This window comes from Doryrhamphus excisus, chromosome 8 (assembly GCF_030265055.1).
Source record: "Doryrhamphus excisus isolate RoL2022-K1 chromosome 8, RoL_Dexc_1.0, whole genome shotgun sequence".
Taxonomy (NCBI): Eukaryota; Metazoa; Chordata; class Actinopteri; order Syngnathiformes; family Syngnathidae; genus Doryrhamphus; species Doryrhamphus excisus.
In genome coordinates this window covers 7,469,040-7,488,825 of record NC_080473.1, presented here as the reverse complement: position 1 = coordinate 7,488,825, position 19,786 = coordinate 7,469,040, and the positions used below count along the sequence as shown (strand labels likewise).

Here is a 19,786-nt window from a genome sequence, read left to right as displayed (position 1 = left end):
ATAACATTTTCACTTTATCTGCAATTTAATTTTCCAAAAATTACAACTTTATTAATTGTTTTCTTTATTTTTTAAATACTTTTTATTTAATCTTTATTAAATGATTTTCTTAATTTAAAAATAAACAAGTTTGTTGAGTATTTCAATGCAAAATAATATCCTCATTGGATTACAACTTCTTTCTCTTTTAATATTTTGGCTTTTTAATTTTTAGTTTTCTAATAAAAAAAATGTAATTAATTTAAAAAAAATGCTAATGACCCCCAGGTTGCACTTTATGCACTTTAGACACCCATGCTTTAGCCTACGGTGTCTGGATGAGGTAGTTGTGTAAAAGGCGAAGGTGAGGAGTTAATGTTTGACGTCCCAATAGTTGAATCTGTACGTGACGTGACGTCAAAGGTGTGTTGATATTACTGTCACCAGGCAGGCGGGCGGGTGACAGGTCTTACCCAGCTGACAGCCAACGTTCCAATAGAACTGCGGGTTGAAATTGGAAGAGTCGATGCGGTAAGCAGAGGGATAAATTCGTGACAGCTGCCTCTGATTGAAAGCCAGGAACTGTTCCGCTCTGTGATTAACCAGCGACTGGGCTCTGGTCTCGCTGAATGACAGAACATCACCGGGCGTACCTGAAAAGAAAAAAAAAAAAAAAAAAAAACAGGCACGAGGCGTTTTTAAGACAAGGGGGCTTTAAAATTGCAGTGCCACTATTATTATCTGCCAGGCGTTTGGTTCCACCTTCATTCAGGCACTCCTGTGAGGCAACGGAGTTGGTGAACACCACCAGGTTGGACAGATCCCGGCTCAGTTTCATCGTCTTCCTCTTTCTTCCGCCCCTAAAACAACGGCCAAATGGTAACATGAGCAGAAAAAAACAGGACAGAATATTTGTTGCAAATTATTAGGTACACTTGCACAATCTCATGAGAGCGAATACAAGGTTTTTAAAAACATCTGTCTTTACAAGAATAATAAAGCAGTGGAATGATTTACTCCTATTCAATCAGCAAAGACAGATAATGATAACTTTGTTTGCAATAATTTATTATCTGACTGGTCTAGACTTCAGTTTTATAACAAATTATGGCAGTTTTTTAAATGTATTTTATTGTTTTTTTTCATTTCCCATTTATTTCAAATTTTCTTCTCATAATTATGACATTCATTCATTTTCTAATGCTTATCCTATCCCAGCTGTTTTCGGGCGAGAGGCGGGGTACACCCTGGACTGGTGGTCAGCCAATCACAGGGCACATATAGACATTCACACCCACATTCATGCCTATGGACAATTTATTTTTATTTATTTTTTTATTGTAACTGTTGCACTTGATCATTCATTTGATGTAAAGTGCGTTATAAATTAAATTTATTATTATTATTATTTATTATTATGATACAGGGAGGGAAAGGGATGAAGGAAGGAAAGGGAGGAACGAGGGCAAAAAAAGAGAAAAAAGAAAAGGAAGGGGGGGGGGAAATCACTTTAATGGGCATAGTAATGACAATAGGGAAGTATTAAGATCAGAGTTTGACTATTTAATGTATCTATATGAACAATTTGCTTTTCTTTACTTTTTCCTTCTTCTTTTGTTTGTCAGATATCTCACTGAAACCACACAATTGACGCTTTTCTCCTCATGTTAGTTTATAATGGTTTCTGATATGATTGTTCTGAATATGCTGTGGATTATAGGATGACTAATGAACTGGTATCTTGGAACATGGCTGCGTGCCTTGAACTGGGGGAGGGTGGCTGGCTTTTGTGGGTTGTTGGGTCTTTTAGTGAATGTTTTTGTTGAGATGATGTTGGAAATTGGGCGGTTAGGGGGTGAGACTAGATAAGTTTTGACTACTTCCCACTCCTTTTCGAACACATGTACGTAAATATACAAATGTATAATCACCATAAGTCAACAGTGATTAGATGTGTTTTGTATGAGGTAGGTCAAGGGTCACCTGTAAAACTGTCCTCCAGCGTCCTTCCCGGATGTCTCCTGCTCATCCTCCTCCTTTTCCACACTTTGGCATGTCAGCCGGGATTTAGAGTGCCTCTGGACAACACACACACACGTTTACTTGTTGTATTTCAATGCATCTTATGCCAAGAAAGAGCCATAATTAGCACATATGCAGTCTTCATCAATGTAGCAATTTACATGTGCTGATGTAAGTGGATATTTTTTTTAGGGTTATGTAATTACTGTCAGTGTTTGAAAAGGTGAGTTGGTGCCTCCCAGTTGAAGAGCGGTTGAGAAGAGGCCGCGGGTCACAACAATTGCAGCATTGAGCCACCTTAGCATGTCGTTTAACGATGCGATGTACGCACGCTCAGATGCTCACACGTGTGGGAGGATGCATAGTTAACGTAAACATGCAACTGCGGGTAAAGAAATAGATCCATGAAGTAGAGTCTGGGTGCTCTAGTTGTAAATACTGTCGATAGAGCTTCAGATTTCTAATAATAATACATACATAATAATACATACAGTAACAAGAGAAGAAGATAGAGGCATGTAACATCAGGTTTGTAAAAACTAGGATGTATTACATGAAAGATAATTTAATAGCAAGAAAGGATAAGGACTCAATTTATGTAAAAGAGGAGGTGTCCAAAGTGCGCCTCGAGGGCCATGCACGGCACGCTTTTTTTTTTTTGGCAAGCACTACATTCCAAAAATATCATCAAGAAGACAACAAAAAAAACAGTAAAAATGGTAACAATCAGCAGTCATATTTTCACATAAAATATACAAATATTAAAGACATAATATCATAATCTAAAAATATGAAAATATAATGAAAAATATATCATAAAAATAACAGTATTGATATACAGCATATAAAATTTGTACATTTTTAAAGTCTTAATATTATTATTATATTAACTAGAAAAGCACTATGACAGCGCACATATTGTGATTCACAGCAAAATAAAAAGGCCACACAGCTAGGAGACCCGAGTTCAATTCCACCCTTGGCCATCTTTGTGTGGAGTTTGCATGTTCTGACCATGCATGCGTGGCTTTTCTCCGGGTACTCCGGTTTCGTCCCACATTCCAAAAACATGCTAGGTTAATTGGCGACTCCAAATTGTCCATAGGTATGAAAAATGGTGTGAAAATGAATGAATAAACGTTAAAAAAACATATAGACAAAATATAAGTCAATTAAGTAAATTAGATTGATAAGATAGATGGATGGATGGATGGATAGATAGATAGATTTGTTGAAATTGCCAACAAAATGTCATTGCTTGGCTCCCGTGTAATAATAAATAATAATAATAATAATAATGTGGAGTTATTAATTGAGCTAAATACATAACCATATTGAGCAGAATAGAAGACCACGATGAAGATCAGACTCTTTTTTTTTAAGGTATATGTAAAATTTCCTCTTTCTTTTTGTTGCCTAGTGTTTCATTAGCAGCTAATCTGAAGCTGACCTCCGTTTAACAAATCTTTTGAGAAGCCACACCATACACATCCGTTCACACAAAGAATAGATCCTCGTCCTATGAAGCTCACCTTCTGTTTGAGCGTGGTAATGAAGGACCTGCTTTGGGATTTCTTCAGAACCCCCCTGGAGCTCTACAACACACAGAAGAACACACTAAGAGTCTTTATATGTGGAGGAGCATTTTGGCGGGGACCTAAAAAACACAGTGAGTCACTCAGTAGCTGGTGGGTCCACATCAGCCGTCAGCCAGCAGGATATATACGTACACGGAGAGTGGAGGGAGGGTATTAATTAAGGAAAACAACACAGGAAGGAGAATCGCTGGAGAGAGAATGTAGCATCAGTGCAAAAGACAGTGGAAACCTTGCTCACATCCAACAGCATTCAGGAAACACAGGCTTCTAAAAATAGCGCAGAGTGGAGATAAAATATTAAATAAGGCTGCAGACTTTTGGTTTCATGTCACTTTGCAGGCTTTTTAACATATTACAGGACATGAAGCTAGTGTATTGTAAACTGCCGTGGATCCAGCTTCTCTGGTGCCTCATGGGATGACCTGGTTTTGCATGCGTTTTACCTGCCGGAGGTTCTTCTGGAGGCCCTGGTGCGTGGCCCTCAGCAGGGCTCTGATGCTAAAGCTGTCAGTGTCTTCCTTGTCTCCGATGCGAGACTCCTTCAGGAGAGAGTCCAGTTTCTTTCTAATGTGAGACTCCACTTGGTGATGACCGTTTCCCTGCGAGGAATGACAGAGTTAACCAGGAAGAGCGACTGAACTAGCCTCAGCTAGTATGTTTTTGTTTTTGTTTTGACTGCATTCCCCCGGTAGAGTAATGCCATGCCTTGTTGTGTTATTAATACACTGCATGTATATTTTATCACTAAAACATCCTTGCTAACATCCTTAGCTTGCAAACAACCGAAACCGGAAGTCAGCTATGTTGCTTGGCTAAGATGTCATCAGCGGTTGACAGTCAAAAATACTAAAAAAAATGGCTTCATGTGTATAAAACAATTATAAATGCATACAAATTGAAACCATGACCGTTCCCAAAGACACAGATAAGTGTGGCAGTGAGATCAACAACTTCCTCTTCAACACCACTCATTTGTCATTCTTGAATCCAACGGTGTTCCAATAGTGGGTTACTGACGTGAGAAACACGATTGAATTGAAGAAATAACTCACGGCAACACAGGGAGGTGTTGATCTTGCTGACATATCACGTCTTTGGGAACAGTGGCGTCTTCAATGAAAGTAAAAGTAACATTTATCCCTTTCATTCCTACTTTATTTGCATTTGGAATCGTTTTCTTATCATTGTAAAACTATAAAAACGTGCTGTGGGACTGCCTTAAGACGTTTGGGACTTGAAGCTATCTTGCTTGGTGCTATCATGGTAGCCGTTAGCATGTTAGCATTTAAGCAAATTTAATAATGTCTAAAGGCAAATACAAACATGGCATTATGCAGGGAGGTTATAGGACAACCTTGGCATTTTCTAAACTTGAGGCCCTCTTGCTAGGTGATAGCATGGTAGCCGTTAGCATGTTAGCATTTAAGTTAATTTACCCATGTCTAAAAGCAAATACACACTTGCTATGATATGGGGACACTATGGGACTGCCTGAACACTTGTGGGACTTGAGGCTGTCTTGCTAGGTGCTAGTTTTATTAGTAACTGTATTTTTTTATTAGTTACACCTGCACAATATAATGAAATCCTGGTGTGCTTTGCTCGACTGAAACAAGCACAGGGGATGTTGATCCGGCCTCAACTAGTTTGGTGTCTAAAGAAGCTGGCGCGACATATTTTGCATGCCTCCTTCTGCTCAATACAACACAATTCAATTGAAGCAGGAGTTCTACTTATGCCAGGTTTCGGCAACCGTTAGCATCAAAAGGAGTAGTTTGGGCCAGTTTCTGCCAAGTTAAATCCCACTTGAAGCCACAAAACCTATGTATTTGACCACCATTGAAGGTAACCTATATAGTTTCCTTAAGCGTATTTACTTCCTGGCGAAGTGACAAGCAACACATGTTGTCACCTGGCAATTAGTCATATAAGTCATAAACTTTTTCTTATGAAAAGTGTTGTAACACATCGATTAGTTCCAGTTCTAGTGCCACTCTCCATGTGGCTTTAGTCACACAGGAAGCTGAGTTGACTCCCCATAAAACACTGCCCCCTGGCACTTGGACATCAGCATATTCCATACATTTTCAATAGCGGTTAAACAAGCCTTTCCACATATGGAATAGTTGTATGCTCCAATGTGCTGGTGATTTTATGTTGGTGAAAATACTAGGGATGTCTGATAATTATCAGCCTGATAGCAACATAAAAATGCAATATCGGTTCATAGTGGTATGGGATGATATTTTTAAAATACTGTATACAACAGTCCACCACAGTATATATGTCATATTGAAGATATCGGTATCGGTTGATATCTGTATCGGAAATTTAGAGTTGTAGCAGTGTCAGTACTTGTATCCAGATGTAATGACCTCGATTTTTGACATGTTTTGATGAAGTGTAATTTCACATAATCACGCGAGTCCTGTGTGTCACCTTTCTTATCTGTTTTTTGTGCTTAGTCGAGGTAATAATGCTCAGTTTTGATTGACACTATTGTATACTTTTGACATGAAACAAAATAAACAAATCCTGCCCTTATAGGACATTCTAACTCTGAGGCAACACCATCCAAATTCATTATATTGCACTTACACAGCACTCCAAAGCAATTAAAAATAGTTTTGTTGTGCGGGAAGCAAAGAAGGAAGGAAGCAATTATCATGCATTTCAGGCCCCTGGCATTAAATTTCACAACACAGCCAAAGATGCGTATCTGGTCGTGCTTTAATGAGCTCCATATAAAAAGCTCTCGTCAGTATAGGAACCTGCTACCGCCCCTTTAAAAAGGCAACGATCATCCAAAGTGGCATCTGCGGCCCAGCGCCTCCAGCTAAATATGGGAGGACGACGGCGTATTTAGTCACATGGGGGAACCATCTGACAAAGGACTGCAATGCTCTGGCATTTTATATATGCAGCAATAAAGGGGAAACAAGACACAGGGGTATCCCAACATACATGAGGGCACGATGGGGAAAGTCATTATCAACAATAAGTAGGAGCGTGGATGAGATGCTATGACAGGGTTTGTGTTTCCCTGGTTTAAGATCCAAGATCTTTTGGAATCAGTCGTAACAATTCTAATGCACACCAGTACAGTTTGGGCTGCACGGCGGTTGAGTGGTTAGCACGCAGACCTCACAGCTCGGAGACCAGGGTTCAATTCCACACTCTGCCATCTCTGTGTGGAGTTTGCATGTTCTCCCCGTGCATGCGTGGGTTTTCTGCGGGTACTCCGGTTTCCTCCCACATTCCAAAAACATGCTAGGTTAATTGGCGACTCCAAATTGTCCATAGGTATGAATGTGAGTGTGAATGGTTGTTTGTCTATATGTGCCCTATGATTGGCTGGCGACCAGTCCAGGGTGTACCCCGCCTCTCGCCCCAAGACAGCTGGGATAGGCTCCAGCACCCCCCGCGACCCTCACGAGGAAAAGTAGCGGTAGAAAATGAATGAATGAAGGATGCACTGACTGTACTTGTTACAATGACAATAAAGGACTATTGTATTGTATTCTATTCAAATTAGAGTTGTCAATGAAGATAACATGCATGTTTTTGGAATGTGGGAGGAAAGCGGAGTACCCGGATAAAACCCACACACACACACAGGGAGAACATGCAAACTCCACACAGAGATGCCCAACCTAGGTCTTCCCATCTCCTGACTGTGTGGCCTACATGCGTACCACTCGTACACCGTGCGGCCTCATTCAAAACTAGCATTGACATTTTTAGGACTTTAGCCCTCACGTTACTGCTTTTGAGCTTGAAGTCGTCCTCAATTTCGTCTGCGCTGTCATCATCGGAGACCTCGCCTTCCTCGGCATCCGCAGACAGATATGCAGGGAGACGCTTGCCCTGCACGGAGAGAAACAGGCATTATTGGACGGACACAAACACATTTTTGTTATTCCTCCACATTGTGTGGACTCCCACATGTGCTGCACCTAAATATAACAAGAGCAAAAAAGAGGCGGAATTGGGCTGTCTCAAAATGATTAATGTGAAGATGCATATAATAGGGCACATTCCTGCACAATCACATAAATGTACAATCTGCCGCAGATTGTCAGAAAAGCTTCCAGAGAGGCTCTTCAAGCCGAGTGGGAGCCCATTAGCCAGCCATTCCAAAGGTGTGAGTGGGAGTGGAGCTTTTCTGAGCTTCTCCGCACAAAATCAATGGCAGACTCTAAGCTTCTTGTCTCTTGGCAGCCGACATCCCCGCCCTCACTTTTAAACGACACCACAATTAACACTTTTCTTTATCCTGTCTCATGACCTTCGGGCACAGTATCCTTCTCAGAAGACTGGTAAGAAGCTCTCCATCAAATGTTTAAAAAGGAGCAAAAGGCTTTGTAGGAAAATCAATAACGCGCTCTCTCTTTTTGGACCTATATGCTTGGGAAAGATAAATCCCTTCCAAGGAAACAATGCAGCAACTTGTTCTCTCTGTCACTATAGGAGTCGATACCTCCGACTTTGCTATTAAACAAGTAAAAAAAAGCAAGAGTAGATCATGACACGCCGTCCTTCAAAAATCTACAGCATTATTGTCATGAGGCACAACCTTGACCATTGTGTGCCTCATTTGAAAATCAGTACGTATGTTGAAAATACGTAGGTCTCCCATTTCTTGTTTTTGCATTTCAAAGTTCCATTTAGAACCTCCTTGATCCAACAGTGCTAAATGTTCATTATTGCTATTTTTCAACTGGTATTAACATTTTGTTGCAGACTTTACAATCCATGCCTGGAGATTCTACTGTTGTGACACAAACAACTTCCTTTTAGTTACACCCAAGCACCTTTGGAGCATTACATGCTTGTGTAATGCGTGCCAGGGGTCTTTTGAGATCTGAATATTTCATTTCCAGTTAATGAAAAACTGGATTATTTATGCACATTTAGGCAGGGATTTTTATTTAGTTTTACTTAACAAATCAGAAAATATTAAAAGCGTTTTTGAGCATTGGATGATTCACTGGGATTAATTAAAACACAAATTATAATTACTGATTCATTACTTTATTGTTGGTCGCCATTTTTTTTTAATATAATTTTTTACAAATGTTGTTGAATTATCCTTTGTGTGATTTTCCATTTTTAAAAACACGCACAAAGGATGTGATTCCTTCCACTGAAATAACTGCATAGCTACATTCTATCATGATGTTTAACAAGCATCTTTATTAGCCAGGATTTGACACCCTACCAAGCAGAATAATTATGTGAGATGATGCATGCTAAAGTACTAGCCATGAACCTTAACTGTGTGGTGATTAATGCTGCTACAATGTAAACATCTAAATTGATTTCACAACGTTTTAGACAGCTTGGATATGTTCACTGAGGTGTACTCACTTGTGTGGCCAGTTGCCAATGGCTGTGTGGTGACTTATTTACAGTGGATAGCAAATCAATATTGCTATACAATCTTTACGCTGACTACTCTAAAGCATATCATTGCTGTAGTACTGGCATCTTCCGTCCTTACTTTAATAAGAATTTTTCCCAGCAGGCTCTGAGGGCTGGGTAATGTTGTGGACTCTCTGCTGAGCACATCGGCAACATCCAGCTTGTCTCCAAAGACTTCTCTGAGATACTGAGCGATCTTCTTCTGCTGCTGGATGCTGCAGTGGTTCTCTATGGACAGAATGACGGGGTACCTGAAAGACAACAACACATTTACATTCCTCTCACAAAACAGGAAGCAAATGATTAAAAGAATAACATCACAGCTGCAGCGACACCCCTTCACCTCTATGGAGACGTGGGCGTGGTGGGGGATGGGGCTGGGGGGGGGGTGTCCATCTGGGCTTTCATTTAGAGAAGTGACTTTTGGCTGCACAGTAGCGCAGCTCAAATTACAGATTTTCTACAGCTTCCCCCCCGCATGTTTGTCACCCTTAAATCTTTCAGACCTTCAAACAAATGTAAATATTAGTCAATGACAACACAACTGAACACAAAATGCAGCTTTTAATTAAAACTTTTATTTAATTTCAACTTTAATTGAAAGTTCTTATTAATAGAGAAAAAAAGACAAACCTACATGGCACTATGTGAAGAAGTGATTGCCCTCGCCCTCCTGTTAATACATAACTGCGATTAATTGAGATCTATCAGTCTGGAAAAGTTTATAATGCCATTTCTAAAGCTTGGGGACTCCAGCCAACCACAGTGAGAGCCATTATCCACAAATTGTGAAAACATGGAACAGTGGTGAGCCCTGTTCCAAGAAGTGTCCGTCGTGCAGCCCTCCAATAATAATAATAATAATAATAATAGTACTAATACTAGTATTGACATTTGTTTGATGATCTGAAATATTTAAGTGTGACAAACATGCAAAAAAAAAAGGAATCAAGAAGGTGGCAAACATTTTTTCACACCTCTGCAATAGTTGCCAAACAAGCATACAGTTCTATTTTAGTCCCATCAAGCTGCCACTATAGCCTGTATTTGAATCCACTGCCATGGTGGTGCCTGTGACTTTAAATGAAAGAAATGGCTTTGTAATGGCGCTCTTAAGCAGAGCCAGCGGACGTGTGAGTGAGTCAGCCAATGTGGCGGAAAGCGGCCGCATCAGTCCCACTGGCTGGGTTCTGTTGGACCCAGCAAAGATAAAATTCCTGAGGGGATCCTGAAAAAACACTTGTGAGCAGATGGCCTGGTTTGGTAGCTAATTATTGCCAATTATTATTGTTGATTTACAACACCAATGTATGTAAGCCTCTCAGATTTAGAGAAGGTTCATTATTTCAGAGTCAATAAAGACGCATGCAACATGATTCCTATGGAATAACGCCATCGTATTTCCAATTAGAATAGGAAAGCCTTTGGAGTGGGTTGCATCACGTTCCATAAAACAAATCAGACAGAGTGGATAACTGCAATTAAAATGGTATATTTGCAATTCAATTAGCTAGTGTAATATACTGCATCAGGCATGTTATTAACTCACTGGTTATTGATGAAGGCGTATTTGTTGATGGTCTCTATGACGGACTTGAAGGCGATCTTGGAGGTCAAAGTGTAGCCGTGCTGCACCATGGGCTCTCCTTCAGGACCGTCCCAACAGTCCACTGCAGAAGCAGAATGACAAGATTGTACTTCATTGTGCAAAACTGACGCCACTAAAGTTGAACATTTCATGATATATTATTATTTAAGCTTTATTGTGCAGCAGCAACAACAATATTTTTTTGCAGTTGTTATTAACGGCAATAATGAAATTATCTGATTTACACTGCATCATCAAAAATATCAGTACACCTACAACATGGGTGGACATTATAAACGTGTTGTTTATCGTAATGGTAATGGTTTTATTTGGTTTGAACATGGATCAGATTACAATTGAATGCATCACATAATCAGTTCACAGTTCCACATAGGAACATAGGAAGAAGCAAAGCTTATTAAATCCTACTCCTCCATCTGGTACTTTTACAATCAGTAACTGTTACATTTGTTCACTTCCTGCTTTCCAAATATAGTTTGGTTTTTTTTATTTTTATTTTTTTTTATTTTTTGTCACGTACCAAAGTACGAGGTGATATGACCATACAATGAGATAATGGGTACCATAGTAACTGTCAATATAATGATATATATAGCACATCATGATTTTGATTTTGATTTTTAATTTTTTTTATTTTATTTTTGTCACGTACCAAAGTACGAGTTGATATGACCACACAGTGACAGTTTTTACAGTGACAAGTTTACAATGAAGTCATAAGCGCCATCAATGCTGACTGAGCACTTTGCTTCTTATGGAAACTCAGAAATCAAGATCTTCCATCCCGACTCACCCTCCACGCAGCGGCAGCCGGACTGCAGCACCCAGGCGTACATGTCGGTCTTGGAATGTGAGAGGAGCTGGTCACCGGTCAGGTAGGTGTTATGAGAGGAGGCGATGAAGTAGTTACTCAGAGGCTGATCCATGTCCTGATTGACCTCATTGTGCAAAGGGTTGAAAATGTCACATGTTGGACTTCGCATGAAACTTGTAAAACCTGCATGGAAACATCAGGGATGCAATATTGATTTGTTGATAAAAGCCATTCAGTTCTATTTATTCTATTAATGTCAACTGTCAGTATTAAAGAAAGACACATTTCTCCATCAGTCGATTGCATGTTTACAATCCTAACTTGGAAATAATAGACAATGGCCATATGGAACTCAATATTCTTCTTCAATCGTCATACATTTTCTTGTTGCAATATAACTTTATTCCCATAATCCTTAAACTTTGATATTTTGTATTTTTACAACCTTTTCCCCAACCTACTGTTCCAAAACGACAACTTTGTTGTGTTTTGCTTGCTTACAAATATATTACAACTTACAATATTAGTACGGATGCTCCGATCAATCGGCCACCAATTAGTATCGGCTGATATCAGTGAAAAATTATGCTATTGATATCGGGACGCATATGAAAGTATATGTGTTTTATACAGCGTTTTTGTAATATCAGTTTTCACGATTGGCAAAAAAATCTGATCCAATATCACATTTTTATGCTGATATCGGGCCGATAATTATCAGTCATCCGTAACTCTTTCATTAGTTTCGGCCTTTTTTTCCGTTCTTTAATAATCAGCAGTCGAACATGGGCAAGTTTCAGCCAAATATCCCTTCTCAACAAAATGGCTTTTTGTGAAAAGATACATTGGCAAAAATTTTTGCCATTTATATTTAAGCCACAATGTCTAAACAACGATGCCACGACATAAGGACAAACAATTGTTGTTTTACATGAAAACGCTTATTTAAATAACCATTTTTTTTTAACAAATATGAACTATTTACAGTTTTCACATTTCAAACTGAACTGAGTGTGTGCAAGCGGTAAAATGTCCCTTCAATGTGTAACCTTGGTGCAACACGGCAAGATGCCTTTTCACTTCCTGGTTGCTGTGGCACATGTATTTCTATGGGGAAGATGCAGGCCGAGGTCGTATAAAATGCACTTCTTTCACTTTTTTTCGTTTTCGACATGTTGTCTTCTATTTTATGGTAATGGTAATGGTTTTATTTCATTTGAACATGCATCAGATTACAATTGAGTGCATCCCATAATCAGTTCACAGTTCCACATGTCCAAAAGGAGTAGGAAGAAGCAAAGCTTATTAAATCCTACCCCTCCATCTGGTACTTTTACAATCAGTAACTGTTACATTTGTTCACTTCCTGCTTTCCATAATATAGTTTACTTTTACAATCAATAACAATTTCATTTGTTCACTTCCTGCTTTCCATAATACAGTTTAAGGTTTTTTTTTGTTTTTTTTTAATAATGTACCACATACCGAAGTACAAGGTGATATGACCATACAATGCCATAATGGGTACCATAGTAAGTGTCAATATAGTGATATATATAGCACATCATGACTGGTTCAAGACTCTTCATCCTTGTATTTAGCAAACATCAACTGCTTGTATTGTTTCTTCAATTGGCTCATCGTTGTGCATTGTTTGAGTTCCTTACTCAATCCATTCCATAGTTTGATTCCACATACTGAAATGCTATGGCTTTTTAACGTAGTCCTAGTATATACGTGTTTCAAATTTAAATTTTAGAGTTGCATAATCACCTCTTTGTGCCTCTCGTGCAAAAAAAAAAAAGATGTACAAACTAACTAACTAACTATATGTTTCTTCCACATATTTTTCTTACACAATTTTACATGTTTAAAGAGGTGGTGCATCACATCCACCTTGTCGTTGTAAAATAACACCATATCAATACGGCGTGGCAACATGACAAGATCTCTTCATCCATCTCCAACCCAAGCACAAGGAAGTGATGGATGTGCTTCTCTGTCTTTGTAATGGTAACGCATGAGGACCCACAAGAGCGAAGAAAGCCTTCATTCACCCCGGCGGCATGGATGAATGAGACGGGAATATCAAACGGATGAGAGAACTGCCAGAGTCAGTCGGTTGGGGGTGGAGCCCGTTGTGGTGGAGAAATGGACTCAATGCAGATGTGTGAGAGAAAATGCATTTATCTGTCTGGACATCCATCTTGTCACACTTCCATTAAATCCTCGCAATATTAGCAATTCTTATGACGGGAATATTCCATCTGATTTGCGGTTATCGTGCTGAGAACAGGTTAGTTCAATAGCATGTGTGTCACATTGTGGGCCTGTAGACATCACCCGCCACGGCGTGAATGCACGACTCACGGCGCCTCCTACGATGACATTAGTGTCGCTCCTACACCTTCTCATCGCCTCCAGCTGGCTGTTTTCGCTCAGACTCCCCAATTTTCTCAGGCCTCTTCACTCTGTCACCTCCCTTGCAACCTGCAACCTCCCTTCAACCTGCAAGCAGCCTGCCTTGCCATGACACTGTGGGAAAGGGGGCCGGCTGGCGAGCATTTCCAAAGACTAAATTATTTATGACAAAAGTATTTGGAAAGCTGGCCATTACGAAAATGTACGAGTTCCTACTTATTTTTTGCAGCTGTAAGACTTTCTACTCTTCTGGTAAGATTTTCTCCAGGATGTTTGAGTATTTTTGTCAAACGCCGGCGAAATCTGTCTGAATCTTTTCTTCCAGAGCATAAATAGAAGCTAGCAGTGGTTAGCTTAATTTTGGATGCCAAGTAGTTGTGTGTGTGCATACGCGACGGGCTGGATGAGTATATTTTCACCACTTTGTGTTTTATTTCTTTAATGTTTGGACGTTTTACAATGTCCAATGAAGATGTGCAGTGAAAGAAAAATATGAGAAGCACGTTTATTTAACTTACCCTCGATTCCCAGGACACCTTTTTCTTTGTTCTCATCCGCCGCCTCAAATTTGTTGATGATTTCTGCCACGTATTCTGGGGTCACATTGACCATCTGCGGAAAGAAAAAGCTCAATGCCTTGTTTGGTTCTGTAACATCATATTCACAATCATCAAGGCTAATTTCTAAGCATACACACGCCTGATGAAAATGTTAAGACCATTGGAAAAATGGCAAGAATGTATATTTTGCACTGTAGGATCTTAAGGAGGTTCTAAGTAGAGCAAAAAAGAATGGGAGTGGCACGGCATTATAAAGAGGCCAAGTGCTCTCTGGAACTGATTTTTGTAAACTTCCATTCCCATCCATCCCCACTGCTCCTATTGAAGGATCATGATGGCGCCCTCTCCACTGTGCCATCTGGAAAACATCTCAGGTGGGATCTCCTTGTCATGCCAGTAACGTTAGATGCCATCAGGACCGTCAAGAGAGAATAAAACGTTCTTCCACTTTCCAAAGCCTTCTCTGGCAGACGCGGTCTGATGGTTATTCACCAGTAACAACCTTCATTCGGGCCAAGGATGATGCTGTGTCTTGATGGACAGCCAATAGGATCCTCCGACTCAGGGTTGGTGATATTTTTAGGGGCTACCACTTGATTTGTTTTTTGTTTTGTTATTTACTACATCGGCGGGGGGTGCACGGCGGGCGAGTGGTTAGCGCGTAGACCTCACAGCTAGGAGACCAGGGTTCAATTCCACCCTCAGCCATCTCTGTGTGGAGTTTGCATGTTCTCCCTGTGTATGTGTGGGTTTGCTCCGGGTACTCCTGTTTCCTCCCACATTCCAAAAACATGCTAGGTTAATTGGCGACTCCAAATTGTCCATAGGTATGAATGCGAGTGTGAATGGTTGTTTGTCTATATGTGCCCTGTGATTGGCTGGCGACCAGTCCAGGGTGTACCCCGCCTCTTTTTTTTTGTCTCACTCCCATTCCTTTTTTGCATTTTGAATCTCTACTTAGAAGATCCAATAGGGAATAGTCCAATAGTGAACACAAAATGTAGCTTTTAATTAACACTTAATTTAATAACTTTAATTTAATCTTATTAATGGAGGAAAAAAGACAAACCTACATGGAAGTGATTGCCCCCGCCCTCCTATTAATACATAACTGCGATTAATTGAAATCTATCAGTCTGGAAAAAGGTTATAAAGCCATTTCTAAAGCTTTGGAACTCCAGCCAACCACAGTGAGAGCCATTATCCACAAATTGTGAAAACATGGAACAGTGGTGAACCTTCCAAGGAGTGTCCGTCGTGCAGCCCTCCAATAATAATAATAATAATAATAATATGCATATTAATAATAATAATAATAATAATAATAATAAATAGTATATCCATATAATAATAATAATAATAATAATAATAATAATAAATAGTATATCCATATAATAATAATAATAATAATAATAATAATAAATAGTATATCCATATAATAATAATAATAATAATAATAATAATAATAATAATAATAATAATAATAAAATGTATAATAATAAAATGTGTTTGTCTATCTGGCTTACACTAATATTGACAATATTGGCAAAATGTACATACTTGCCATTTTTCAACTGGCCTTCAAGAGCGTATGTTTAACTGTACACGTACTGTATGAATATCACATGGAATGGAAGGCATCAGTCTGTCCGACCAGGGAGAATAAGGAGGTGTTCATGTATTCATATTTAATTGTTTCGATATACGTAGCCCCCAAAACTCCCAGCATATTTCTGTCTGTTACAGGCTACTATTTTAAAAATAAATCCTGATATATTTAGACTCCACTGTTTTATAGAAGAGAAGAAACGAGAGCGTCAGCAACATAAAGATAAACGCCCCGCAGGAAGAAAGAGGCCATGCAGCAGCGATCTCATTTTAAGTGTGACAGATTGTCTTCGCCAAGTCCTCCAGATGGAGTAATGTGTTCAACTATGGAGAACATGATTCTAATCAGACCTGCCCTTTTTCTCTCCTGCTCTGAAATTGAAACATCGCTGAGGAGGAAGTAATCCAGGAGTAGTAATCCAAATTTAGTGAAAAATCAATAGGATGCAACTATTTCAGGTTACTTTTTGTAAATTTTGTTCTCATAATTATGGATTTTTTCCCATGATATTTTGACTTTATTTCCCACAACCTAATTTTCCGAAAAATTAGAAGTTTATTCATTATTTTGTTTGTTTTCATTGTTTTCAATTCTGACTTTATTTCAACTATATGCTTAAAAAAATATTATTTCATTCTCCTAATATTATGAGTTGTCAAATTTAATTATTTTCTTGTTAGCGTGATAGTAAAAAATATTTTGATTTCATTGTTGGAAAATTACCGATTTGTTTTTTTTTTAGTTTTTTGTTGTTGTATTTTTTCTTGTATTTTTTTTCTTGTTAGAGGGATTTAAAAAAATATTTTGACTATTCTATTACCACTGATTTTTTCTTTTTTTGTTTTTTGTGAAGTTGTATTTTTAGAAAGGCTGTGCTTAGCACCCAGGCCTCATAGCTAGGAGACCCAAGTTCAATTCCACCCTCGGCCATCTCTGTGTGCCGTTTGCATGTTCTCCCGGTGCATGCGTGGGTTTTCTCCAGGGACTCTGCTTTCCTCCCTAATTGGCGACTCCAAATTGTCCATAGGTATGAATGTGAGTGTGAATGGTTGTTTGTCTATATGTGCCCTGTGATTGGCTGATCACCAGTCCGGGGTGTACCCCGCCTCTCCCCAAGACAGCTGGGATAGGCTCCAGCACCCCCGCGATCTTCTTGAGGATCAGCGGTAGAAAATGAATGTATTTTTAGAATGTGCCACAGTCTGGACATCTCTATTGTAAACCATGCCCAAGCTAGAATAATAGCACCCCCTACCTTCTGCTCACTGCGCAACAAGTTGGCCAGCTCGTCCGGCATCAGGTGGTCCTTCCTGTCGCTGTAGGCCATCATAAGCAGGAAGAGATCCCGACGCACGGACATCATCTTGTAAAAGACGGAGAACTCCTCGTATGTTAGCGTGCCCTGCTGATCGTCCGTGTCTGCTTCCTGAGAGCGGGAGGAAGTCATGACAGTCAGTGAGTGAGTGAGTGAGTGGGTAGGCCCATAAATGTTGCACGGCATGACATATTGATAACTGGGAAAAAAAAGCACAAATTCATTTTTCACCAGCTTCACGGCTGACAGCACATTTGGACTCAAGATGTATTAATATGATCCTAAATCTTCACCAAGGTTGGCCTGATTTTTTCAGTTATCGATCTGTGGCTGATCGATCGGAGCAGCTCTAGAATAAAGTCGTAATTACAAAAGGAAAACCTCTTCTTCGTACAAAACACTATAGTGGCCCTTGCATTTTTTTTGTATGTGGGCCTCGCTGGAAAAGGTTTGGTTGAAAAACATGATCACCATCAAAAAAAAACTCTCTGCGGGAATCAGGAGGCGAGCTTGATGTCATATGACCTCTACAAAGTGACAAGTATGTGTTCGACACAAACTGTGTGGCCTATGTAGGCACCACATTTTTTTTTTATTTGGTGGGTGCATCTTAAATTCAGGTGCACTCACTAGTCTGGAATTTATGGTAATTCATTTATGGGAGCGCGTTTGTAACCTCAAAACCTCATCCACCATCCCTTGTCGATACAGACTGTACCTTTTCTTTCTTGTATTTCTCCGTGTTTTCCCTCCTCTGCTCATATCTTTGGACATCTTGCCTGAGGACCCTCTCAATACGCCTCACTGGTCTTTCCATCCCGCCACCTCGCTCCGTCAGCTTCCCGGGGTCCCCCGCTACCACATTACCTGGATTCGACACTCAATCTAATAATACCGGCTAATACCTCCATCACAGGCCCCATAAAGAAGCTTGCTGTGCGCACAAAATGGATTCGGTGGTCGATAGAATCCACATACAAGGTTTAACCAGGAATTTCGCCCATTTTACAGTTCAAAGCTCAAGCAGTACTCGTCAAGACTCACTGTATCAAAACACCTTTGTTGTTCAACTAAGCAGGCATAAGTGCATTTCATCTGCTTGCCATGAAATTAAGATATCCTGTAAGATAGCAGATAAACGCACCACCCCGCCCTGCATCTTCTCCTTTCTCTGCAATGAATTATTTTTATGGCATCATTTTTCCCAGGCCAAGGCCGTGAAGCAAGGCTTTTTAAATCATGAGGCCAAAGTAACCTCAGGAGCCATTCAGCGCTGTTGTGTAATTCAGGGGTGTTTTTTAATTGGCCCACAGATTATTGTAAAAATGGACTGCAACAAAGAAAGAAAACAAAATGTAAAAATTTGCAGTAATTTTACAAGAATAACATTGTGATATTATGAGAAAAAATAATGTTATTTTAGTTGGAATATAAATATTTTAACCCTAAGTCCTAATATTATGAGAAATTAATAAAACAAAATAGAGCTGTAATTTTTGGAAAATTGCATTGTAGAAAAAGTACTGAAGAACTGATGACTAAGGCACATACTATATATTTAGAGTAGTTATTAAAGAACAAAGGAAAATTACTTGGGAACTAATGAAAAAGAAAGTGTGAAAATTATTTATTTTTTATTTTTAAGAAAAAAAGTTGAAGTTGATATTAATAATAGGCTTTTTCACCAATATGACAAAGCTGAAAAATATATACAGTTCAAGTTCTTAGTGTAGCGACGCGTGTTGCTTTACAACATATCTAAGTTGCACCCTTTCATTTTTTTATTATGTGATCCTCCTCCTTGGAAACGTCCATTTCTGACATTACGCAGTGTGATGTTTGAAATATTCAATATTTTTCCTCTCCCGTCTGAGTGGCTCTCCCAGCTAAGAATATATCAGATTGTTCATGCATGTTGAATTATGTTAAATCTAAAATAAAATATACTTCCATAATAATGAGAGAATTGTCATGAATTATTCTGATGATGGTGTCATTGCGGCCAATATATATATTGCGGCCAGCACACGTTATCACACTTTTTATTTTGTTTTTTTTTAACTGGCCAGCAGCACGGAGCCCACAGGGATGCCGATGACATTGCAGCGCTCCAATGAATGCTTTGGTCAGATGCAAAGCCTTATGGGATCATTTTAAACTCACATTGGTACATGTTGGTATATTTCCGATGTATACTTTTGGAGTGTTAAGTTGCTGTGTGATGAATTTAGTGTTGTTAGTGTTTAGTCTTCAGTTCTGACTGGTCCAAGTTTAATTTCTTGAGTTTTGGCTCCACAATGGCGTGCTTGAAAGAACTTGGAAACATACCAGAAGAGAGTGACAAATTGAACAACTTGGTCACCCATGGTCCAATTGTGTCAAAGACAGAAGGAAAAAGCTTAAATGGCAGCGCATTACGGAACCACTCATCCACC

At 39.3% G+C, this 19,786-nt stretch overlaps 1 protein-coding gene and 1 long non-coding RNA gene across 8 annotated transcripts in view; one reads left to right on the top strand and one right to left on the bottom strand.

The window, feature by feature from the left end:
• The window catches only part of LOC131134349 (uncharacterized), a 40,155-nt gene extending 24,385 nt beyond the window's left edge, over positions 1 to 15,770 (top strand). Inside the window, exon 4 of the long non-coding RNA XR_009131386.1 lies at positions 11,399 to 15,770. This is a non-coding gene — a long non-coding RNA (uncharacterized LOC131134349). The remainder of the gene's footprint in view (positions 1 to 11,398) is intronic.
• Positions 1 to 19,786, bottom strand: part of plch1 (phospholipase C, eta 1) — a 53,675-nt gene that overhangs the window by 10,646 nt on the left and 23,243 nt on the right. For all 7 annotated transcript variants that reach the window (XM_058079508.1, XM_058079510.1, XM_058079509.1 and 4 more), the window contains exons 5-15: positions 17,292 to 17,462; positions 14,386 to 14,479; positions 11,426 to 11,629; positions 10,573 to 10,693; positions 9,103 to 9,274; positions 7,359 to 7,466; positions 4,043 to 4,198; positions 3,534 to 3,596; positions 1,963 to 2,057; positions 742 to 839; positions 453 to 632 (exon numbers count right to left, since the gene is read on the bottom strand). In XM_058079508.1, coding sequence (XP_057935491.1) covers positions 453 to 632; positions 742 to 839; positions 1,963 to 2,057; positions 3,534 to 3,596; positions 4,043 to 4,198; positions 7,359 to 7,466; positions 9,103 to 9,274; positions 10,573 to 10,693; positions 11,426 to 11,629; positions 14,386 to 14,479; positions 17,292 to 17,462 — 1,462 coding nt within the window. The remainder of the gene's footprint in view (positions 1 to 452; positions 633 to 741; positions 840 to 1,962; positions 2,058 to 3,533; positions 3,597 to 4,042; positions 4,199 to 7,358; positions 7,467 to 9,102; positions 9,275 to 10,572; positions 10,694 to 11,425; positions 11,630 to 14,385; positions 14,480 to 17,291; positions 17,463 to 19,786) is intronic.